The sequence below is a fragment of the Rattus norvegicus genome, chromosome 1 (genome assembly GCF_036323735.1).
Source record: "Rattus norvegicus strain BN/NHsdMcwi chromosome 1, GRCr8, whole genome shotgun sequence".
Lineage (NCBI taxonomy): Eukaryota > Metazoa > Chordata > Mammalia > Rodentia > Muridae > Rattus > Rattus norvegicus.
The window spans coordinates 116,025,074-116,049,507 of record NC_086019.1 but is presented as its reverse complement, the minus strand read 5'-3'; the positions used below and the strand labels follow the sequence as shown (position 1 = coordinate 116,049,507).

Here is a 24,434-nt window from a genome sequence, read left to right as displayed (position 1 = left end):
TTCCAGACTCCAGACTTCTGGTCTGACTTCCCTGGATGATAAACTACAAATTATAATCGTTTCCTCTCCAAGTTGATTTTGGTCATGGTGTTTTATTACAATAGAGACCCTAACTAAGACAGAAATTGGTACAAGGAGTAGGACACTGTTATGTCATGTGTTTTGGAAAGAATTATGGTAGCATTTAGGATCTGGGGCTGGAAAAGCCACTGAACACTCAAAGCTCAATTGGCTGTTCTGTGGAAGCTTGGAAGACTAAAATATTGAAAGCAATGTAGACAATGGAAGCCTGGCTTGAGAAGTTTCAGAATAATCAGGACTCCAGCAGGGCTATTTGTGTAATAAAGTATTAAGAATCCGTGAATCTAGTCAGCTAAATTGGCTATGACTAAGAGACTTGAACCACTAAACTGAAACCTTTGCTTTGCTGGCATATTGGATACTGGTTAGTTAGAGCTGAGGAATTAGCAACAATTAAGAAGCCAACATCACTGAGGTATAATCTTCTGGGAAGTGTTTCCTCAAGGTCAGCACACAGAAGCTGTAGTGTAGACAAGAGGTAGCCAAGGTACCTCCCACTGGAAGCTGATCTTTGTAATGTGTAAGAGTCTCCCAGGTGGTACGGGTTTTGAAGTCACGTAGCACTGAAAGAGACCCGGGAGAGACCACTAGAAAAGGTGCAGTTTCAATAGCAGTAAAAAGCCCAGGACTGAAGAAATATAGGAGAGGCTAAAGCTTGGCATTACAGGGCAAGTTACAGTCCCTGAAGAGACCCCCATGAAAGGCTACTGATGAAGGTACAGCCTAGTTACAGTGAATAACTCAGAATTCTGGAGATGCTAGTACCAGGGGACAACCATTGAGGATAGCAGCAGCTGTGGAATGGAGCCAGGCTGAGCCTAAAGGAGGAGCTGTGTGTGCAGTGGACAGCAAAGGCAGAAAAGCACCTGTGCCAGGTTCTCGGGTGCCTAGAAGACCATGAGTTCCAGAAGGCTGACGCTGAGCTTACACTGCTGGACCTCAGGGTTGCTCTGATCAAACTGTTATTGTCCCCTGACTCTTCCCTCTTGGAATAAGAAAGTATGAAACTTATTTTTTATTTTATACAAGTTAAAAAGATAAACTTACAGTTTTAAAAATGAAAGTGGGCTAGAGGATGGCTAAGTGGTTAAGAACACTGGCTGCTCTTCTGGAGGAACTGATTCAACTCCCAGCACCCACAAACAGCTCAAATCCCAGTTCCAGGGGATGTGATGTCTTCATTTGGCCTCCAGAGACCCTAGGCATACACATGGTATACTTACACACACGCAGACCCAATACTTATGTACAAAAAATTTTAAATCTAAAAAAAAACTTTTTTAAAACGAATGAAAACAGGGTGTAGCAATGCATAATCACTCAAAAACATTTAAAATGAACTAAGGAACAAAGATAAAAGCCAGAAAGGAAAAGTATAATACAAAGAGATCATTAACTGCATATTAAAGACAACATAATTATTACAAAGGGATGCATAAATACTAAAGTTATAAATTATAAACTGGAAGACAACATAATACTTTAAAATAAGTTATGATATTCAATTGACCACAAAAATATATATACTGCTTTTCTCTCCATTCCTATTCTATTTACCAAAGTAGGGTTTGGTCTGTTTAAGAGTGAGATTACCAATTATTGGAAGCACACAGTGAGGCACTGTCCTTTGGGTGTGTTCCTTAAACTTGAACAACAAAGTCAAACTTCTATTTGAAGATTTTTTTTTTAAATGACAGCATAGGGAACATCCAAGTTAACAACTGTGCATAATGCTTTGAATCAACCTAATAAAATATCATACACAAAAATAACAAACCCTTGCTGTCATTCTGGGGTTCTATTAACAATAATATTCTACTGTGAGGAAACAATACTTAGACAGGGAAAGAGAATCCCAAAATATCAATTTGCCATTGACCATATTCTCTTATTTAAGCATCTCAGCAACTAGCTGGGTAATCAGTCAAAACCATCAAGAATAGCATTCGTTAAATGTCCATGCTTATCAAAACAACCCTGAGATTCCACATCACACCAGTCAGAATGGCTAACATCAAAAACTCAGGTGACAACAGATGCTGGCAAGGATGTGGTGCGACCGGAACACTCCTCCATTGTTGATGGAATTGCAAGCTGGTACAACCACTCTGGAAATCAGTCTGGTTCCACGGAAAATTGGACATAGGACTACCTGAGGACCCAGCTATAGCACTCCTGGGCATATACCCAAAAGATGCTCCAATATATAACAAGGACACATGCTCCACTATGTTCATAGCAGCCTTGTTTATAATAGCCAGAAGCTAGAAAAACCCAGATGTCCATCCACAGAGGAATGAATACAGAAAATGTGGTACATTTACACAATGGAATACTACTCAGGTATTAAAAACAATGATGTCATGAAATTCTTAGGCAAATGGGTGGAACTAGAAAATATCATCCTGAGTGAGGTAACCCAATCACAAAAAAAAAAAAAAAAAAAAAAAAAAAAAAAAAACCACATGGTATGCACTCACTGACAAGTGGATATTAGCCCAAAAGCTTGGAATACCCAAGATATAATTTACAGACCACATGAAGCTCAAGAAGAAGGAAGAGCAAAGTGTGGATGCTTCAGTCCTTCTTAAAGAGAGAACAAAATACTCACGGGAGGAAATAAGAAGACAAAGTGTGGAGCAGAGACTGAAGGAAAGGACATCCAGAGACTGCCCCACTTGGGAATCCATCCCATATGCAGCCACCAAACCCAGACACTATTGCGGATGCCAAGAAGTGCATGCTGACAGGAGCCTGATATAGCTGTCTCCAGAGAGGCTCAGCCAGAGCCTGAAAAATACAGAGGCAGATGCTTGCAGCTGACCATTGACCTGAGAATGGGGTCCCCAGTGGAGGAGTTAGAGAAAGGACTGAAGGAGCTGAAGGGCTTTGCAATCCCATAGGAAGAACTACGATATCAGCCAACCAGACCCATCCCAGAGCTCCCAGGGACTAAACCACACTAGAGTACCCATGGAGGGACCCATGGCTCCAGCCGCATATGTAACAGAGAATGGCCTTGTCAGGCATCAATGGGAGGAGAAGCCCTTGGTCCCCAGTCCCCAGTGTAGGGGAATGCCAGGGCAGGGAGGCAGACGGGAGTGAGTGAGTGGGTGGGTGGGCAAGCACCCTTGTAGAAGCAGGAGGAGGGGGATGGGATGGGGGTTTAGAGAGGGGTAACCGGGAAAGGGGATAACATTTGAAATGTAAATAAAGTATCCAATAAAAGAAAAGAAAAAGGAAAAGAAGTCCATGCTTATATACCTTTCGATCTACTGACATATCTAAGCATAATATGACTATATTTATTTTCAATGTTTAATTTACATTTAATTACATTTAATTTATTTTCAATGTTTAATGTTGAAAGTACTTACACTTTCAAGCCTAATCATTTTAAGTTGATAGCTGTCAAATACAAATAGATGATCCACATTTAACTACTGTTGTTATGTCAAAAACTGTGATGGAGTTATGCTAAATGAACAAAGTTATCTCAGAAAAACTACACACCATATGATAATCTCAAAATAACAACTCTATAGAACAGATCAGTTCTCAGTGCCAGAGATCACAGATTGTGATGGAAGTCATTACAGAGGGCGTCACTAAGTAGATCACTCTGATGGTGATGATTACGTGAATTGACATTACAACAGAAAGGCACAGAACTGTGCACAAAAACTATAATATAAATCTGATATTATACCAGTTAAGTAAAATATAGCCATTAGAAGCATCTGATAAAAGAGAACGTACCGCTATTATTTTGTTGGCAACTTTCTGAGTCTATCACCATTTTCAAAACTAAAAGGTTTAAAAAAATGCTTCATGCATATCTAATTTCATTTGCCATTTCAAAGACTCCTTAGATAGAAAATTCCTGAATGCAACTTGTGTAAGAAAGAACAACAAATTCTATTCTGGACTCATGCTCAAAAACATACTCTTAACCTTTCATCAAGATTGGAAGAAAAGGGCTGGTGATATGGCTCAGCGGTTAAGAGCATCAACTGTTCTTTCAAAGGTCCTGAGTTCAATTCCCAGCAAACACATGGTGGCTCACAGTCATCTGTAATGATGCCCTCTTCTGGTGTGTCTGAAGAAAGCGACAGTGTATTCATATAAATAAATAAATCTCTTTTAAAAAAAGATTGGAAAAAAGAACTCTGAAAGTGTAATGCACTATGTTCACTCTGTTCAGTTCCTTTATGTAATTTCCTTTTTGGTTTACTGAAAAAGTACAATTACATCAGATAAATAGTAATATGGCCACACATCTTAGCCTTAATTATATTGCCTTCCCGAGAGTTATGAAGGAAAGCTAGATGCCTCCATGAATCTACATAAAAGTTAGGAATGCTAAACATTAAAGTGTGAAGAGATCTTTGGACTGTTTGTGTTCATGCATGTGATATCAGTGGATTAATGTGTGCAAGTACACATGCAAATGTGTCCGGAGGCCAGAATTTGACATCGGGTCTCTCCTTCTTCAATCCTTTATTTACTGACACAGATACTCTTTCTTGAACCAAGCGCCTAACATTGAGCTAGTATAGCATTGAGCTTGTCTGGGAATCCCTGCCTTTGCCTTTAATCACAGAGATTACAGGACATCACAGTCAGCTGACAGCTATGTGTATGACGGAAATCAGATTTTGTGTTTGCAGAGATATAAAAAGTAAAGTCTTTGTGTCTGGCCTTGAGTAAAGTGTCCCAGAAAAGCCTTTGCTACATTTGGGTTAATAAGTAGAAGCTGAGAAATTGTTTTGAGACTGTTTGAATCTTAAAGAAATGTACTAGCCCTGGAAAGTATTCACTTAGTGCTATGTGACAGCTTGCACACATAGCTTTATCCTAAGACACTCCTGGCAAACCTGGAGGTCTTCTGATTATGGTTTGCCATGGTCAAAGGAGACTAAGATTTGTGTGGGTTGTCGGCTCTCTCAGGCAGCAAGGGCAAGATAACTTGGGTAGTTAGAACTTTTTCCAACCCCAATTAATTTTGTCTAATAATAGAATAAAAGTAACTGGAGTGAGCTAGTCAGGCTCAGTCTTTTTTCAATAAGGCTAAACTCCTCTGCTCCTGCAGGAAATGAGGGCTTAGCATCTCAGTAAGCCTCTCTCTCTAATGTGGCACCTATGACCAACATCAACCATTGTGTGTCCTCACACTTGCAAAACAAGCTCTTCTGTGTGTGTGTGTGTGTGTGTGTGTGTGTGTGTGTGTATAATATAAAATATACACTTTTATATATTTATACAAATATTTATGTAAATTATAAATATATTTATACATACCTTATAGGTTTCTATATAATGTAAATACACAATATAAATATCATATATAACATGTTATATATTACATATAATCTATATATTATAAAATATGTTAACACAAATTTATAAATTAATGTATAAGTATATAAACATGTTTATTTACTTATATATGTATGTGAAAACCAAACAAGTAATTGGCATGCAACAGGCACTACATTAAAAACTGATGGCTACAAGGAATTAAGCCTGACATGTTAATATCTACAATAAAGTAATCAAGGATCAATGTTTATTATATACATATTAGTAGATTTCATACTTTGCTGGACAGTAGTGGCACAGTTTTAATCAAAGCATTCAGCAAGCAGATCTCTGTTGGTTCAAGGCTAGCCTGGTCTACAGAGTAAGTTTCAGGACAGCCAGAGCTATACAAAGAAACTATTCTCAAGAAAACAAAACAAAACAACAACAAAAATAATTTTTCATACTTCAAAAATATTTTAATTAATTAAAAATATCTTAAAAGGCCCAAATACTAGTATCACACTGAATAAATACATAAAATTATAAAATCATATGTACTCTAAGACATGAATAAGACATGAATGGAGCTTTACTCTGTGTGTGTGTGTGTGTGTGTGTGTGTGTGTGTGTGTGTATTTGACTATTCAGAGACATTATACTCTTAAGCTGGTTTTGGATCAAAATACTAAAACTCGAATTCGACAGTTATTCAGTTGTGATTACTAAGGGGGAAAAAACAACTCCATTAAGTAAAGGGGGATGATTCTCTGTTTTTGGTTTGCTTTTTCTGCATCAAAGCCACTCTAAAGCAACTCCTTGAACACACTAGGAATCCACTCTCTCACTAAGCTAAACTCCCATCCCTTACTCTCTTTTTTTCAAAAAGTGCCTCAAAATATGTAAACTCCAAAAAGCAAATCTTAAAGCCTTTGTCTTGGGGTGTGGAGTTGACTGAGCAGGGAAAAGTCATTACCAGCAAAGCCTGACAACCTGACTTTAGGTCCCTCGAGCTCATATAAAAGCCAAACTCAGTAGAGTATGTCTGTGATCTCAACTTTCCCACAGGACGGTAGGAGGTAGAGGCAGGAGAATTTCCCTGCAGAAGCATACAGGCCAGCCAGGCTGGAGTATACAGAGTGGCAAATAAGAGAGGCCCTGCTGCAAACAATGCTGAAGTTCAGGACTGACACTGAGATTGTCCCCCAACCTCTATACACATGCATGGCACATGCATACCCTCGAACAAGAACACACTGACTCACATCATATACACACAAAAACAAATCTTTAATGTTTCTTAAAGTTTAACTGTCAGTATTTCAGATATTAAAAAAAAAATCACTTATTTTTTCACCTCTCCAATCTACTTACAAAAGACAAGAGACAGCTGTCACTAACTGCTGCAGAAAAAGAAATATTTAAACAACAAAAGGATAGGAACTACCAAACCACTTTGTAAGTCCCCTTAGCTCAGTCCCATCTAGCAGCACACCATGAACAGCAGCAAACCTAGCATCTTCAACAGTGATTGCCAACAGTCCTCAACACTTGGTCTCCTATCTACTGGCCCTCAAACCATGTTTAAAGCAAAAGTTAATCACAAGAAGGTAATACCTTTTCGTGTGTAAAACTCCATAATCAATCACTGCCTTACAGTAAGGACTGTTAATAATAAGCTACAAGTAAGATTGTTATAAAAAGTCTATTATTCGGCAAATATTTAACGTGGTCAGCACCCTCTCCTCCAAAGGGAAGAAAGAACAGTCAGACAATAGAAACATTTCAGACCCTTTTTTATGCTGGTACTGTGAAGACCCAAGAGTACTCTTCCAAACGGTTCATAAACAGTAGTAGCTTACGAGGAACCATCTACAAACATTTTACTGTGATTACTCATTTCATCATTTCCTGATACACTTGTAATTACTTTTTTAAAACATTACAGTCACAGGCCAGCCTTGTTTCTCTTGCTTCTGCTGTGCAAACATGAACATTTCTCTTAATTACAGATGTGGTACATATAACGCCAATAGCTCAACTAAACTTTCATCTCCCCAGCAGCACAAACACAGAGTCGCAGAAAATGGTAACTACATATCACTCCACCGCTTCCCTGCATAGTTAACAATCATCTGCAAAGGTAACAGTGCATGCCGCTAATCCCAGCACACAGGAAGCGGAGGCCAGCCAGGCATGGTCAGTTAACAGTGAGACCCTTTCTAAAAATAAGAGGGAAAAAAAAAAAGAAGAAGAAGAAATAAACAACAGTCAACTCTTGATCAAGAGTGTTGGCAAGAGCTGGGATGGAGTTCAGCTGATAAAACACTTGTCTAACTATACCACATAATACCAACAAGGTGGCACAAGCCTGCCATGCTCGCACACCAGAGGTGAAGGCAAAAGGATCTGATTTCAGGTCATCCTCACCTACATGGGAGTTCAAGGCCAGCCTGGGAATATGAAACCCTGTCTTTAAAAAGAGAGAGCGAGAGAGACTCCTGAATAAAAATATTGAAAAATTGCATAACTGGATCTCAAGTTTCTTGCACTTACAAATAACCTCAGTGAAGACACAACCACATAGCATCTCTTCGACAGTCACAATAAATGTTATATTGTAAATTATAAGAAATAACCTTCCTAAGACACGATCTAATTGCTATTCTCCTTAACCAAAAATTTTTATAGAGACAGGAACACACAAAGAAAAAAAAAAAACAAAAACAAAAAAAAAAAAACCAACAAACAAAAAACATGTCAACCCCACCTGGATATCTGTTTTCAACCATTTGGAGTCAAGTCGAGACTGGGCAGCCAAACAGAAAGACTCAGAAGGCATGTTTCCTCTCGGTGGTCAGGCCTGCAAGTCAAATAGAAACGCTGATGTCCTAAAGCTTTTTAAAACTGCTATTTAAACCATTCCTGCTCTTTAACGCAGGAGAGACAGACAACATAAAAAACAGGGAAGGAGAGCTGGGGGAGGGGACAAGAGGATGAGGGATGAGAGGGAAAGCTGGACCCAGAATGGGAGAAGGGAGGGAAATACCACTTCCAATAAAGGTAGAGTCTCTGGGATTTCGGAATACGTTGGCCAGACCTACAGTGGTCACTGGCGACCATGGCCCAATGTCATCCCACTCCCTTAAATCCAAAGGGACACACACATACACACGACAGAAAAACTCACTATCGCAAGGACAAATGACACCAGTGTGCATCAGCCGCTATACCTACAGCAGTCAGGCGGAGTGTGGTAAATAAACAAAAGTCATGTCTGCAGATAAATCTACAATAATCGCCTAATACTAAAAAGGTAGCCGAGACTGCGCGGCCTCCAAAGCGCACAGGCCCTAGTTTCTCCGCGCCAACGCCCGCCTTCCGCCCGCCGCTCTCCGGGTCCCGCTCTCCCGGACCTGGCGCCGCCCGTCTTCGGCCCCTACGCCCTCCTTCGGCCCAGCTCGGCCAGACCTGGCGCCGCCCGCTCCGCCAGCCGGCTGAGGGAACACTCCCTGCAGGAGCCGGCCGGCGCTCGCGATCCAGTCTGTGGCCTGAAGCGCAGACTGACGCATGACGGCGCCCGCCCAATAGCGCGAGGTTGAGAGACGGCTCCAGCCAATGAACGAGCAGCGCCGCACGTCCATCCCAACTTCCGCTTCCTTCAACGCGACTCATCTTCCTTCTTGAGGCTCACCCGCTCCGCCAGAGCCTACAGCAGACCCGGGGAGGCGGGACTTGTGCGCACGCACGCTTGCTTGCCTATTCTCAACCATTCTTAGACTCTGTTGCTTCCAGAGACCCGAAGTTGCTAAGGTATTTCCAGTGCGACGAGGCTCCCTGTGCTTTAACGACAGCGTCCTTTTTGGCCTTTGAGTTAGTGGGGAATAAGACGAAATTTAAGACAAAGCAATTGAGCCGGCCCTGATGATGCATGTCTTTAATCCTGGCACTAAGGAGGCAGAAGCAGGTGGATTCTGAGTTAAGAGACGGCCCCCGGGGGGGGGGGGGGGGGTGGGGATTTAGCTCAGTGGTAGAGCACTTGCCTAGCAAGCTCAAGGCCCTGGATTCGGTCCCCAGCTCCGAAAAAAAGAAAGAAAAAAAAAAAAAAAGAGACTGTCTCGGGGTAAAAAATGTAAGAAAGAAAAATTAAAATCACACACACAGAATATGTTCTCTGATCATCATGGAATTAAACTATAAATAAAACATAACACAGTCTCCAAGCACTTTAGAAATTAAACTTTTCCATAGAGGTCAAGGGACTTAGAACATTTTTAATAGGAACTGCAGGTGTTAACGTTGTCTTAAATATGATAGTTCATTTTTCCCACTTGTAAAAAGGCAGCAATGAAGGATATTCCACAATGGTATGCTGGCTCAATCGCAACGTTAAAATGCCCGTCTTTTGTCATCCTTGGTATGTATCTTCAAATTCACTCCAAAGGTCAAGGGATTTGCCATAGCTCTAGACATCATATCTCTGTTTCAAGCAGCAGGAAGCAGTATAAAAGGTCTATAATCTTTTATCACACTTCTGAAAGACTCTGTGACTCTAATTTAGTTCTGCTTCGCCTCAAAAGTATCTGAACAAGGTTTCAAATTCAACCACATCCAAAGTACAGGTAAGTTGGACAGGGCTTTGAATGTGATACAAGACAGCTTCATTACCAGTGGAAGGTAACACCTGAGGAGGCTTCTCTGGTCCTCAGGCTCCCCTCTCATGCAGATCTGTGTCTGCATGCTGTAAAAATGATGTCCTTCTTCTCAGCACCTCATGGTACCTTCTGCAAAACTGAAAACATATAATCGGTCACAAAACAGACCTCAATAGATATATAGAAGATTGAAATAATCCCATGCATCCTGTCAGATCACCACAGACTAAGGTTGGTCTTCAATAACAACGAAAAGGACAGAAAGTTCACAAATACATAGAAGTTTAACAATGCTGTACTCAATGATAACTTGGTCCAGGAAGAAATAAAGAAATTAAAGACTTTTTAGAATTTAATGAAAATGAAGGTACAACATACCCAACTTATGGAACACAATGAAATCAGTGCTAAGAAGAAAACTCATAGCTCTGAGTGCCTTCAAAAAGAAACTGGAGAGAGCATACATTAGCAGCTTGACAGCACACCTAAAAGCTCTAGAACAAAAAGAAGCAAATACACCCAAGAGGAGTGGACGGCAGGAAATAATCAAACTTATGGGTGAAATCAACCAAATAGAAACAAAATGAACTATACAAAAAATATATAATACATACATATATATGTGTGTATATATATCAACAAAACCAGGAGCTGGTTCTTTGAGAAAAACAACAAGATAGATAAACTCTTAATCAGACCAACCAGAGGGCAAAGAGAGAATATCCAAATTAACAAAATCAGAAGTGAAAAAGGAGACATAACAACAGAAACAGGAAATTCAAAAAACCATCAGATCTTCTACAAAAGCCTATGCTCAACAAAACTAAAAAAGTAAATCCGGATAAAATGGACAATTTTCTAGACAGATATCAGGTACCAAAGTTAAGTCAGGATCAGATTAACCATCTAAACAGTGCCATAAACCCTAAAGAAATAGAAGCAGTCATTAAAACCCTTTCAACTCCCTCCCCCTAAGAAAGCCCAGGACCAGATGGTTTTAGTTCATACTCGATCAGACCTTTAAAGAAGATCTAATACCAATACTCTTCAAAGTATTACACAAAATAGAAACAGAAGGAACACTACCCAATTCATTCTATGAAGCCACAATTATGCTTATACCTAAACCACACAAGGACCCTACAAAGAAAGAGAATTTCAGACCAATTTCCCCAATTAATATTGATGCAAAAATACTCTATAAAATTCCCACAAACTGAATCCAAGAACACACCAAAATGATCATTCATCATTATCAAGTAGGCTTCATCCCAGGGATGCAGGGATGGTTCAATATAGGGAAATCCATCAATGTAATCCACTATATAAAAAACTCAAAAAAAAATCACATGATCATATCATTAGATGCTGAAAAAGCATTTGACAAAATTCAACACCGCTTCATGGTAAGTCTTGGAAAGATCGGGAATTCAAGGCCCATACCTAAACATAGTAAAAGCCATATACAGCAAACCAGTAGCCAACATCAAACTAAATGGAGAGAAACTTGAAGCAACCACACTAAAATCGGGGACTAGACAAGGCTGCCCACTACCTACTCAATATGGTTCTGTATGTTGATGTCATTATGCAGGTGAAGGCAGAGAAGATAAAACAAGGCCTGTCATTGGATGAGAAGGAAGGGAGGTGGGAACAGAGGTTTTAGAAGGGAGGAAAAGGAGAGAAGGAGCCAGAGCGAGGAAGAAGAGCTGGGAGAACACGGTGGCAGATGTTAAGATTCTTGTAACTTGTCTGCACATAGTTACAGGTTGTTATGACTAGTTTTAAGGGATGAGTGTGTACTATCTAGATGGGTAAATTATATCTTATCAATTGGATCAGAGGTTATCGTGTGGGGTGTTCTTTCACGTGGTGACTTAATTGAGTTCAAGAGAAGGTGCGGTGGCAGGGCACACCAAGCCTGCCATGGAATTGGGATGTGTATGCCTGGCGTGGTAACAACCCACCAAGGGAACTGGGAATGAAAGCAAAACAGTGTGGAAAGGTGCCATGCTGGAATGGCTTCCAGACTGTCCAGACTGCCCGGGTCAGAGAGAGCCAGGGAGAAAAGCATGGATTGGTATGTGAGAGAACCAAGCCGTTTTTTTTTTTTTTAAATTACAACATAGTTCTTAAAGTCCAAGCCAGAACAATTAGACAATAAAAGGAGGGGTTGGGGATTTAGCTCAGTGGTAGAGCACTTGCCTAGCAAGCGTAAGGCTCTGGGTTTGGTCCCCAGCTCCGAAAAAAAAGAAAAGAAAAAAATAAATAAAAATAAAAAGAGGTCAAAGGGATACAGATTGGAAAGGAAGAAATCAAAATATCACTATTTGCAAATGATATGATAGTATACTTAAATGACCCCAAAAATTCTACCAGAGAACTATTAAACCTGATAAACAACTGTAGCAAAGTGGCTAGATATAAAATTAACTCAAATAAATCAATAGCCTTCCTCTACTCAAAGAATAAACAGAATGAGAAAGAAATTAAGGAAATGACACCCTTCCCAATAGTCACAAATAACATAAAATACCTCGGTGTGATGGTAACCAAGCAAATGAAAGATTTGTATGGCAAGAAATTCAAGTCCCTGAAAAAAGAAACCTAAGAAGATCTCAGAAGTTGGAGAGCCCATGGTCATGGATTGGCAGGATTAATATAATAAAAATGGCCATCTTCCTGAAAGCAATCTGCAGATTCAATGCAATCCTCATCAAAATTCCAAATCAGTTCTTTACAGAGTTAGAAAGAGCAATTTGGAATAACCAAAAACTCAGGATAGTGAAAACTATTCTCAACAATAAAAGAACGTCTGGGGAAATCACCATCCCTGACCTCAAGCTGTATTTCAGAGCAATTGAGTTAAAAACTGCATGGAATTAGTACAGAAACAGGCAGATAGATCAATGGAATAGAACTGAAGATGCAGAAAGGAATCCACACACCTACACCTATGGTCACTTGATCTTTGACAAAGGAACTGAAACCGTACAGTGGAAAAAAGACAGCATTTTCAACAAATGGTGCTGGTTCAACTGGCAGTCAGTTTGTAAAAGAATGCACATTGATCCATACTTAATCACCTTGTACAAAGCTCAAGTCCAAGTTAATCAAGGACCTCCCCTTAAAACCAGATACACTGAAACTAATAGAAGAGAAAGTGGGGAAGAGCCTTGAACACATGGACACAGGGGAAATTTTCCTGAACAGAACACCAATGGCTTATGCTCTAAGATCAAAAATTAACAAATGGGACCTCATAAAATTGCAAAGCTTCTGTATGGCAAAGGACACTGTCAATTGGACAAAACAGCAACCAACAGATTGGGGAAAGATCTTTACCAATTCCTATACCCGATAGAGGGCTAATATCCAATATATCCAAAGAACTCAAAAAGGTAGCCTCCAGAAAATTAAATAGCACTATTAAAAAAATGGAGGAGGTAGAAGATGGGAGGCACTTGGGAGGGGAGAAAAGGGGGCAAGATCAAGTATGGGAGGAGACAGGAATGATATACAGAGGGTCAGGAAATTGAACAAAGGGGATGGAGAACTTGGGGTAGCCACCAGCAAGTCCCAGATGCCAGAAAAGCAAGAGGCTCCCAAGACCCAACAGGGATGAGAGTAACTGAAATGCCCAACAAAGGGGAAGGAGATCCTGCAGAGACTATCCAGAGGTTAGGCAAGGCCCCAGTTGGAGAATGGGACCACCCATTCATCTCCAAATTCTTAACCCAGAAGGGCTCCTGTGTAAAGGAAATATGGGGACAAAGTGTGGAGCAGAGACTGCCCCACCTGGGGATCCATCCTATATACAAACACCAAACCCAAACACCATTGCAGATGCCAAGAAGTGCTTGCTGACAGGTGCCTGTTATAGCTGTCTCCTGAGAGGCTCTGCCAGAGCCTGACAAATACAGAGACAGAGGCTCTCAGCCAACCATTGGACTGAACCCTGACACCCCAATGGGTTAGAGAAAGGATTAAAGGAGCTGAAGGGGTTTGCATCCCATTAGGAAGAACAACACTATCAACCAATCAGAGCTCCCAGGGACTAAACCAACTAAAGAGTATATTCATGGAGAGACTCTTGGCTCCAGCCCCGTATGTAGCAGAGGATGACATTGTCTGGCATCAATAGGAGGAGAAGGCTCAATTTCCCCACTGTAGGTGAATGCCAGTGTGGAGAGGTGGGAGTGGGTGGGTAGAAGGAGGAGCACCCTCATAAAAGCAGGGGGAAGGGGAATCGGAGAAGTGGGTTCCAGAGGAGAAACCCGGAAAGGGGATAACATTTGAAATGTAAATAAAATATCCAATAAAAAAAGAATATGATAATTATTCATTAATAGTTTAATATACAGGCCTGAAGAGATGACCTGGACATTGAAAACACTTGTGACTTTTACAGAGGACCTGGTTTTGCTTTGTGGTAGAGTAATCCTTGTGTCACACAAAAGAACACATGGATAAAACAAGAGTAGCTCAGCAAGGTGATTTTTTTTTTCCAAAAAGGGTTCTTGAAAACCCAAACCAGGCTAGTGAACATACACATCCAAAATGGTCTCTGTTACAGCTTATCCCTAAATGCAGGAGATGACTGTATCTCATCCCATCAGTATGAGCCTGACTTCACCACCACATGATTGGTTAATCAGTGCAAAGAGAAAGATTCAGAGAGTATGGCTTCTTGTCATACCTTCCTGGGATCCCGAGACTAATTGACTTGTCCCAACTGGAATGCAATGTTTTCACCCTGGCCAAAGATTCTCCTTTCCCGAAAGGAGTCTTCTTCTCTTAATGGAGCTTTACTGCTGTTTTACTATTCTCCTTCTGAAGAGATAGAGTTAGTTATTTAGGAGGCAGATCAGAGGTCACATGCCTGCACAGGCGCATGCATGGGGACGCGCGCGGTTTTAGGCTTTTCTGGTTTCTAGCCAAGATCAAACTGCCAAGAGACCCAAGGATGGTTTGTGCTTTCTAGCAAAAGAGAAATGTGAGTGTTTCAGTTTTGTATTATTTTTACCCTAGACTGCCTATCCAATTTTTTAAACCTTTTTTTAATTACCCACCCTCCCTCTGAAGAAGTGACACTGCCATGATGAAATTGGAGTAATTACCAGTCTTAACTACTTTAACCAGAATGGGACTCAGACTTGGCAGTCAGGGTACACCTCCACTGGATCTACCTAACTGGATCCCAAAACTGTATTGTTGGTAGTTTCATTTGTATGATTGTAGCTGTCTTTTGCTATTTCATGGCTTCTTTTTTCTTCCACCCTTTCAACACCCTAACTGTAGATAAGAGAGAAAAAAGGATAGAGAGGAAAGGAAAGAGATCCCTGAATAAAGTCAGGGGTTGGAAATTGGGTAATGTTATCATTAGACTTCATCCTGCTGGTTATGGGTATCAAGTTCCTTGGGGCAAGTTTGACTTTCTCCATCAGGATATCTATTTTTTTCTAGGTGCTGTTTCTTCTTTGCACATTACTACTTAACAAACAGAAACCAACTACAGCCCACAACCACCACCTGCCTTTCCAGGCCCTACCATTTAGACACCCTCTGAAAAGTCCCCAGAATTCCAAACATCACACAACCTCAGAAAGTATCTGCAGCTGTCAAAAATCATGGCTCTGCTAGAGCATGAGGCAAATCATAGTCAGTTATTGTGGACAATCTGAAGCAGCCCCATACTCCACACCTGGGACTAAAACAAAAACATTTATTATAATATTTCGGTGGTTTTTTTTTAAGAAACCAAAATTCCAGAATTGTCACTACATGTAGGAGACAGGTAAAGAGAGGAACAGGAGTCCTTCTCTGGTCCCTGGAAATTGATGTGAGGAAGAAGTAAAGGCAAAAGGAAAAGCATTTTAAGTCCTTGGGAAGGGACCAGGAGAAGCAAGAAGACAGGATTTTTTTTTAAATGTTCAAGTCAAATTCCATTACATTCTCTCTTGATGGTATGTCAAGAGCATCCATGTATCGGGTTCTCCTCATGATCCAGGATCGGCTTTCAGGTAGTTTGGGGTAGCTTGAGTCAGCATGAGATCCCCACCCCAATGGCTTCTAAATAGGGGGAAGAAAGAAACTTAGCCAGCTTTTAATCTTTATGTTAGAGCAAGAGTGGCTGTAGATAGGTGCAGCAGCATCCAGTATTAAAGTGTTGAAAGCATTGTTCCTGGGCAACAGTTTTCTTATCAAGAAGAAATCACTAGTGAGAAATAGAGGTTTTAAAAACATCTCATAAATTAAAGACTGTCTGTGGAGTATAATCCTGTGCAAGCTAGTTCAGTTGTATGTTTCCAGTTTCATGATTGGTGTGGGACCACCCAGCCCACTAGGGCTTGTACCATACCAGGAAAGGGGATAACACTTAAAACGTAAATTAAAAAATTCAGTGAAAGAAAGAAAAGAAGGAAGGAGGGAAGGAAGGAGGAAGGAAGGAGGAAGGAAGGAAGGGAGGGAGGAAGGAAGGAGGGAAGGAAGAAAGGAGGGAAAGAAGAGGAAGGAGGAAGGAGGAAGGAGGGAAGCTGAGTAAGCACGGGGAGCACACCAGTAAGTAGCCTCTGTCATCTCTGCCTCACTTCCTGTGTCCAGGTTCCAGCCTTGGGTTCCTGCCCTGCTTCTCTACATGTAGAGCTGTAAAGCTTTTGGTCATAGAGTTTATCACAATAGAAAGCAAAGTTGAACTGTTGAGGAAACACATCAATCACTATAATCTTTGGCTACACTTTCCTGTATAAAACTATTCCTGTCTAAACCACTCAAGTTGGCAAAATGCATCTCATTATTATTATTATTATTATTATTATTATTATTATTATTATTTACTATTAAGTCCATTTGAGGATCTGGTCCTCAGGGATCACTTGGCTTGAAATGAATCTCTGGCCTTTCTTTTACCAGTTGTCCTGTTAATGTGAGGAGAAGTCACAGGCCTTGCTTGACCTGTCTGTGGCTGCTCCAGGAAGCATCCAGCAATATTTTGCTCTGTGTTATCCTTTGTTATAGACTGGACATTAGTTAAGAGTTCACTGGTGGGCCCTCCTGGTGTCCTTGAGCAAAAGAACAGGTGATTCCCCCACAGTTACAGGCCATTTTGAGAAATGCCCCACAGTTCCCTGGGACCTAGTTGCCTTTGGAGGGCAAGGAGAAACTATTCACCCTTATTAATCCCTCTGATGACATTAGTATTGGCCTCTAAATACAGTTATTGAATTCCCAGAAGATCAGTTATTACACCAGTCTGGTACTTTTTAAGATTTTATTTGAATTGTGTGTATGTCTGTGTGTCTGTGAGTTACTGTGTGTTCGTCAATACAAATGCATGAAGCAGCCAGAAGCATTAGATCTCCCCAGAGTTGGAGCCACAGGTAGTCATGAGTTGCCTGGATAGGAGCTGGGCACTGAACCATAGCACATGCTCATGACTGCTGAGCCATCTCTCCAGCCACCAGGTCCAGGACTTTTAACTTTGTGTAATATTATATTAAGCTAGGGTAAAAAAAAACACTTTTAAATAAACTTTGATTAGATCTATACTTAAGCAGTGGTCTCACATGAATATATTGAACTTTGAACTTAGAAATTTTAGTATGACATACAAATTCTCAGTTTTTACATACCTTTATGTGACTTGCTATTTTCAGTTCCGGGAAGAAAAAAAATCATTCAACCATCTTAATTTTTATCAATAGTCAGCGAGCCCAGCAGTGGCAATCTTTTTTAAGCAGACACAGATGTTCTCGTGGATATGCCAATCTTTTATAAGCAGATACAGATGTTCCTAGGCACTTGGTAGTTATTTGGCTTGCATGGTAGTGTTGTACAATACTACCTTAACAAAAGAGAGCTGAATCCAAACTACACAGTAGAGTAATGCAGTAAGTTCATAGCTGTGTGCACACTGTTCAACTGTGGAGCTTTGTAAGGTCCCAAGTAAACCTCCCAGAAAACACAAGGCAGGAAAAGTAACTCCCTTTGTTCTTTGTACAGTCTAGAAAATTATCTCCTATAACCAGTCTTTTGGTTTTGAATAAGTACAGGTAGCCAATAGAGAAGAGCTGAATCACACAGTAAAACACCATGACATTGATGTGTACAGCATCCAGCAGAGCTCAGATAAGAACGCCCTGGTAAAACTATGATGCTGGAGTCAAAGAACTTGGAGAAGGATGGCATCCACTGGTTCTTTTCCCCTAGTCTGTCCACATCATGGTAGCTGGAAAGTAAAAGCAAAATCAACAGGCCCTGTGGGGTAGACACAGACACAGAACAAAGGAGTCTCAAGGAGGGAAAGAAAATTCTATCCCGGTTAGAGGAAAACGGGCTTGGAGACATTGGGCAAAAGTTCAGGCGTTAAGACGCAGCATAGCCCTCATTCCCAGAATTCCAATCAAGAGGGCTGATTTTTTTTTCTTTAGTTCCTGCTCTTTAACTACTGGCTGTCTCAGCTGGGATGTAAACTCTTCCAAGTTTTTCCCTGGGCTGCTGAAAAGTCATATCAGCCTTCTAAGTCAGCCATTTCTTTCAGCTCTCTTTGGTAACTGGATACTGTTGGGGGCACAGGGCTCAGAAAGCTCCCGGGTCTCTTCTCTAGAAATCAGTAGATAAATAAACAATATGTCAATTTTTATGTGATTATATATATATATATCACCCTGCCTCCTCACTATGATATAAAAATATTTTGTCTTTATCACTTGGCAATAGAGGTCACGTTGGATTCTCAATTAGGCTTCCTATTTCTATGATCTCATTAGGCATCCAGGAGGTAAAAATCTAAAGGCGGAGTGGAGTGTGAAAATAGAATTGGGAAAATGCATGAGGTGCAGGACATTCTAGAGGTGTAGTGATACCCTGAAGGCTCATTGGTACTGGGAAATTATAAGGACGCCACCATTTTGGTTCACAGCATGCGGCTTCATTAATCAAGGTGGCAATGAAGTAACACAGTTGTCAGCATCTTAATGATGTCACTCTCCAAGACAGAAGTCAAATCACATGGCTGTTGCCATCATGATGACATCATTAACCAAAACTTGTTTTAGGTTGGCATGGATACGGGAAGAGAAATTATCCATGGGTATTTAGGCTCAAAATACAAAGCAAAGAAATGGATGAATTAATTCATGGTCTCACACAAGAAAGGTGAGCCCATATGTCTTACCACACAAAGCATAATTGTGAGTATCAAGCAATGTCCGTCTGGATCACCTTTTTACCTCCCTTCAGTAGCTAGGCACAAGCTACTGCTAGGAAAGGAATCCATTAAGAGCAAAGGTAACGGGAAGTGAGGCCTGTAGGTGGCGCTGTTGCTCTGGAGCACATGGAGAAACTGAGTGGAAAAGGTGCTCTAAGTGCCGTCTTGTCACATCTGAGAACCGAGTAGGCTAAGACTAGACAGATCTATGACCCTGGGTGTTGACTGGAATTTAAAGCTAGGAGTTGACTTACTAAAAGTAGTTAATCCTGATTTAAAACCTTAGCAGTCTTGTGTGGTGGTTTTACCCAGTTAGAAAAGCAACTAAGAACTTCGTCATAGGCTGTTCCGCTAAGCCTTATCAAGTCTCCCAAACGCTCTGGGGGAAACGTGGTGAAGGAGAAAAGAAAGGAGAATCCTGTGTGCAGAGAGAGAAGATAGGCAGTTAAACTTGCGTTGTGGGGGTCTCTTCCAAGTGTTCAATCTCTCCGTATTCGGCGAAGGGAGGGGTATATTAAATGAGGTGGAAGAGCCTCTGGACACACCTCCCTTACACTACCACCCCAGTCTGGAAGTTTCTGTTTCTCCAGAGATCTTTTTATCTAAATTATTTCTCTTCCTGGCTTCATACGAGTTAACCTCTCAGAGGTTCCCCTTCGCTTACCAGAGGTCTCTTACATGCTGATAACCAGTTTCAGAACCTCGTAATGGAGTTTCTTACATTCCGAATCTGAATGCTTCCTCTATCTCTGACTGATTCACATGTAGGGTGATGTCCTGTCTTGCCTGCTTTTAGCCATAGCCTTTCCAGAAGTCACCAGGGGCCCATGAGCTATGAACAAGACTCCACATTTATGTCTGTGATACATCTCATTCACTCTCTCTTATCCAACTTCCACCACCAAAGAGTACTTTGCAATTCTGGGTGTTTCTTACCTTGCTCTTCTGCCCAGTGACCTGGTCATTGAGGTATTTTCTGGGACCCTCCCCACATTGCTGACAAACTTTCTAACCTGAGACTATTACTTACCAGGTGAGTATAGTTCACCCATGACCCTGGGGACTACAGCAATACTGTATGGAACATGACTTCCTCAAGGATGGGAATATGAACATTCATAAATAAACTAAAAATATAGGAGAAGCCCCCAAATTGTGGGAAAGGGAAAATCTTGGTGTTACACAAAGAAACACATGAACAAAACAAAAGGCTACTCATTGAGGCTTTTTTTTTTTTTTTTCCGAAAGTGGTTCTCCCTAAAGAGGCTAGTGAGCAGACAGGACTAAGATGGCCTCTGGGGTTCATCTCTAATGCAGGAGGTAATGTTGCCTCAGCCAACTGATGGGAGCCAGGCCTCAGAATCCCAAGTGGTTGGCTAATTGGTGCAAAGGGAAAGGGGGAGTTCAGGTGAGATGATCCTATGTCAGATTAACTTTAATAGAAAGTAAAAATTCTCAGACATTTCCAGCACCCATGTGTCAACTCCCAATTGTAACTCCAGATACAGGGGATCCAGCACCCTAAAAGGACTAAGGGACTAAGGATTCAAGATTGAAACCCCCAAGTAGTCCTTTCATCCAGCTCTCTCCCTCAGCCAAATTTATTTCCCCATTACTTAATACCCTGAATTTAGCAGGTCCACTCTATCCTGATCTGTTCATCCAAAATCCTTTATCTCTTCTCTCTATTTTTTTTCACGTTTCTTTTTCAAAACTTTCCAAAGACGATATGATGACCTTATTTGCAGGGTCTTTATGTCTCAGCCTCCTAAGAGTGAAGACTATGACAAGCTATCTGATTATATTTCTTTTTTCTTTTTTTCGGAGCTGGGGACTGAACCCAGGGCCTTGCGCTTGCTAGGCAAGCGCTCTACCACTGAGCTAAATCCCCAACCCCTATATTTTTTATCTCTTCCTATTCTTGCTATTCTTAGCCAAAATTGCTTTAACACCCCGCCCATACATAATTTTTCTAGTTTGGTTTTCTGTTGGTATGATAAAATAATCCAACTATCAAGGTTGTCCAAGAGACTCCCAAAACACTGCAGGCTATGACTATTACTCTTGCTGCCAACTCCATCTAGAGATGAAAGGTAAGTCCCTATTGCTAAAGACACCATGAACTTCAGATTCAGAGCTCAGAGGACCCTGAGCTAGAACTGACACCAATGCCTTCTTCCTGGAGACTACCTTTCATGGTAGCCAAAGGCACCATGGCAACTTCCAAAGGAGGGAAGCAACCAAAAGTCCTACTCATCTATGGCCACAACAGTGATCAGCGTGGTTCAACAATATGACAAACCTAAGGGTATAATAATGGCATGCATGCCTTAGCTGTAACCAACAACTCTCAAATTGTTCTTAGGATCCATTCAACAAGAAGGAAATCATGTCTGGTACTGGAAACCTAGCCAATTAGCCAGGGCTTGTGAAGTTATGTCTTGGAGAAGAACCTACAACTACCATTTTACTAAGCCAACAGAATTCCTAACTACATTCTAAGTATTTATCCTTACACCCACAGATAAATGTCATCCTCATCTCTCATTAAGAAATTTCCTCTTTGCAACAGATGAAGACCATTACAGAAAATCACAGCCTATCAAAATGCACAGTTGTGGAACACAGTCCCAATGGATACATCAAAACAACTCCTGCACCCAATGCTCAGAAATCATGATCAAGGAAGGGGCAGAAAGATGGTAAGAATCAGAGATGAGGGAATTTGCTGTGACATGGTGTTTCCTAGGCATGTTAGAAGTGATGCCTGTAATTTCTCACCAACACGACTGCCTAAACATAAGCTGAACAAGAACAGCAACAGACATACCAGTGTGGGTGATGGAAAGACCAAGACCACAAAGCTTCAACTATACATAAAGAACTACAGGCAACTAAGGAATCCTGAGATCAGAAGAAACAATCTTTCCTGGGGAAAAGCACACCAATTTGGTTATCCACTACCAAATGGTCAGCCCTGAAAATATACACATGAGTGACATTATATAGATTGAACAGGTTGTATTTAGGGAATATATATATATATATATATATATATATATATATATATATATATATATAAATTTTAAAAAGCCATATATTTGAAAGAGAGCAAAGACAGGATATATGGAAAGGTTTGGAGAAAGGAAAGAGGGAAATGATGTAATTATAATCTAAAAAACAAAAATGTTAGAGAGATGGCTCAGTGGTTAAGAACACTGGCTGCTCTTTCAGAGGTCCTGAGTTCAATTCTCAATAACCACATGGTGGCTCACAACCATCTATAATGGGGTTCCCATGCCTTCTTGTTGTGTGTCTGAAGACAGCAACAGACACTCACATACATTAACTAAATAAGTCTCTTTTTAAAAAGTAATTTTAAAAACATGCATCTGTACACATCTGTACCCTTCCCTTTGATTCTGACTGTCCCATGAGCTTAGAACTCACATGCATTTTCCTGACTTCTGGCATTAGAATAAGTTCATCAAGATCTTGAAAAACTAACTATGCTTTTAAAAGAGATTTTATTGAATTTATAAGTTGATCTTTAGAAGAATCAATGTGTTAACTTGTCCCTTTTTTATTATACTGAAAAGAGATAGCTTCTTGTCAGTCTATTAAAACCTGCTTTGAAAATGTTGGTAATATTCATTAAATGTACTTTATGTAATAAAAATTTCATTTTCTTGATTTAAAACTAAAAACAACCACTCTGACCGTAAGCAGCTCGAGAAGGTTTGTCTTACACTTCCCGGTCACCATCTGTCATGGCAGGAACTGAAATAGAAATGATGGAGAAATGGTAATTCCTGGCTCTCTTCCTAACTCAGCTAGCTTTCTAATTCAGCTGTGCCGGCTAGGTTTATGTCAACTTGACACAAGCTAGAGTCATTGGGAAGAGGAAACCTTAACTTAGAAAATGTCCCACCGGATTGGCCTGTGGGTGAGGCCTATGGAGAGGTTTCTTGATTGATGATTGATATGGGAGGGTTCAGCTCAGTGTATGTAGTGCCATCCCTAGTCATGTGATCCCGGGCTATGGTATACCTGGAGCATATGATAGTTCTATTTTGAGTGTGTGGAGAGCCCTCCACACTTCCATAGCAACTGCACGGATCTAAGCTCCATCCAACAGTGGCTATGCATTCCTGCTTTCCCGTATCCTCGCCAGCATTTATTGTCACTTTTCCCCTTGATAATAACCTTTCTTACTGGGTAGTATAAGAAAGCAGGTCAAGCAAGCCACAGTGAGCAAGCAGCATTCTTCCATGGCAGAGACGTGTGGCCTGTCAAAATGCTGGGACCAAGTGAGTGCTGAGTGTTAAGGCTTAAAGGAGATGTCCATACCCCACCCAACACACACACACATAGCTCTACACACACACACACACACACACACACACACACACACACACACACAGGTTTGGGGAAACATTGTGGCTGAGGAAGGCTATGCTTGAATAGCTGTGGCACTCACAAATTCACAACAGCTGTGACTGCCAGCACACGGCCTTCAGAAGACTGAACCAATATTCTGAAAACGTCTCCTCCAATCGCCGCACATCTGCTCCAGACATCCATATTGTACATGTACTATTTGATTTATTTTCTATTATTTAATCTGCACTCTTGAAAATATTTTTCATGACTTTTTGCTTCTGCTTCTTTTCATATAGTGTTCAGTTAGTTTCTAGAACCATAATTCTTCTCCATGCTCTAAGTCGTTTACTATAAGGCAGTCTGTACTCTATGCGTCAGCCATATCTCAATATTCCTCCTCATATTCTTACATTTTCCTCAGTTCCTCATCCTTATTCCTCCTCTTTTTACTTATTAATTATAATCTTGTATAGCATTAACTCTAAAACTCTAAAATCTGTAGAACTTCCTCTCCTAGCCACTTACTTGATGTTTTTCTTTTAAAATCAATCTAATATTTAATCCTTATCCTTATCCACTCTGCTTCTTTCCCTTTCCAAATTTTATTAACTACAATCCGAGTACTCTCTGTGCTATCCTTGATTGTTCTTCCTCCAATACTTACTAAAGTCAGATGGTTACTGTCATACAAATAGCAAATCAGCCATGATGTTCTCCAGCTAATATCCTACTGAGGGATGAATATAGAGCTTACACTAGGGACAGAACCTCCGGTCTGAGAAATTATTTTCTTTTTTTTTTTTTTT

General features: G+C 40.7%; 1 protein-coding gene across 9 annotated transcripts in view; it reads right to left on the bottom strand.

Moving 5' to 3' along the window:
- Nucleotides 1-24,434, bottom strand: part of Herc2 (HECT and RLD domain containing E3 ubiquitin protein ligase 2) — a 234,208-nt gene that overhangs the window by 194,381 nt on the left and 15,393 nt on the right. For 3 of the 9 annotated variants that reach the window (XM_006229300.5, XM_006229304.5, XM_063262455.1), the window contains exons 1-2: nt 8,799-8,965; nt 8,153-8,245 (exon numbers count right to left, since the gene is read on the bottom strand). In XM_006229300.5, coding sequence (XP_006229362.1) covers nt 8,153-8,224 — 72 coding nt within the window. In that variant the 5' untranslated portion in view covers nt 8,225-8,245; nt 8,799-8,965. Of the gene's footprint in view, nt 1-1,128; nt 1,280-8,152; nt 8,246-8,572; nt 8,966-24,434 lie in introns of those variants that run through there. The other 6 variants (XM_006229301.5, XM_039112618.2, XM_006229302.5 and 3 more) reach the window with 6 other exon arrangements.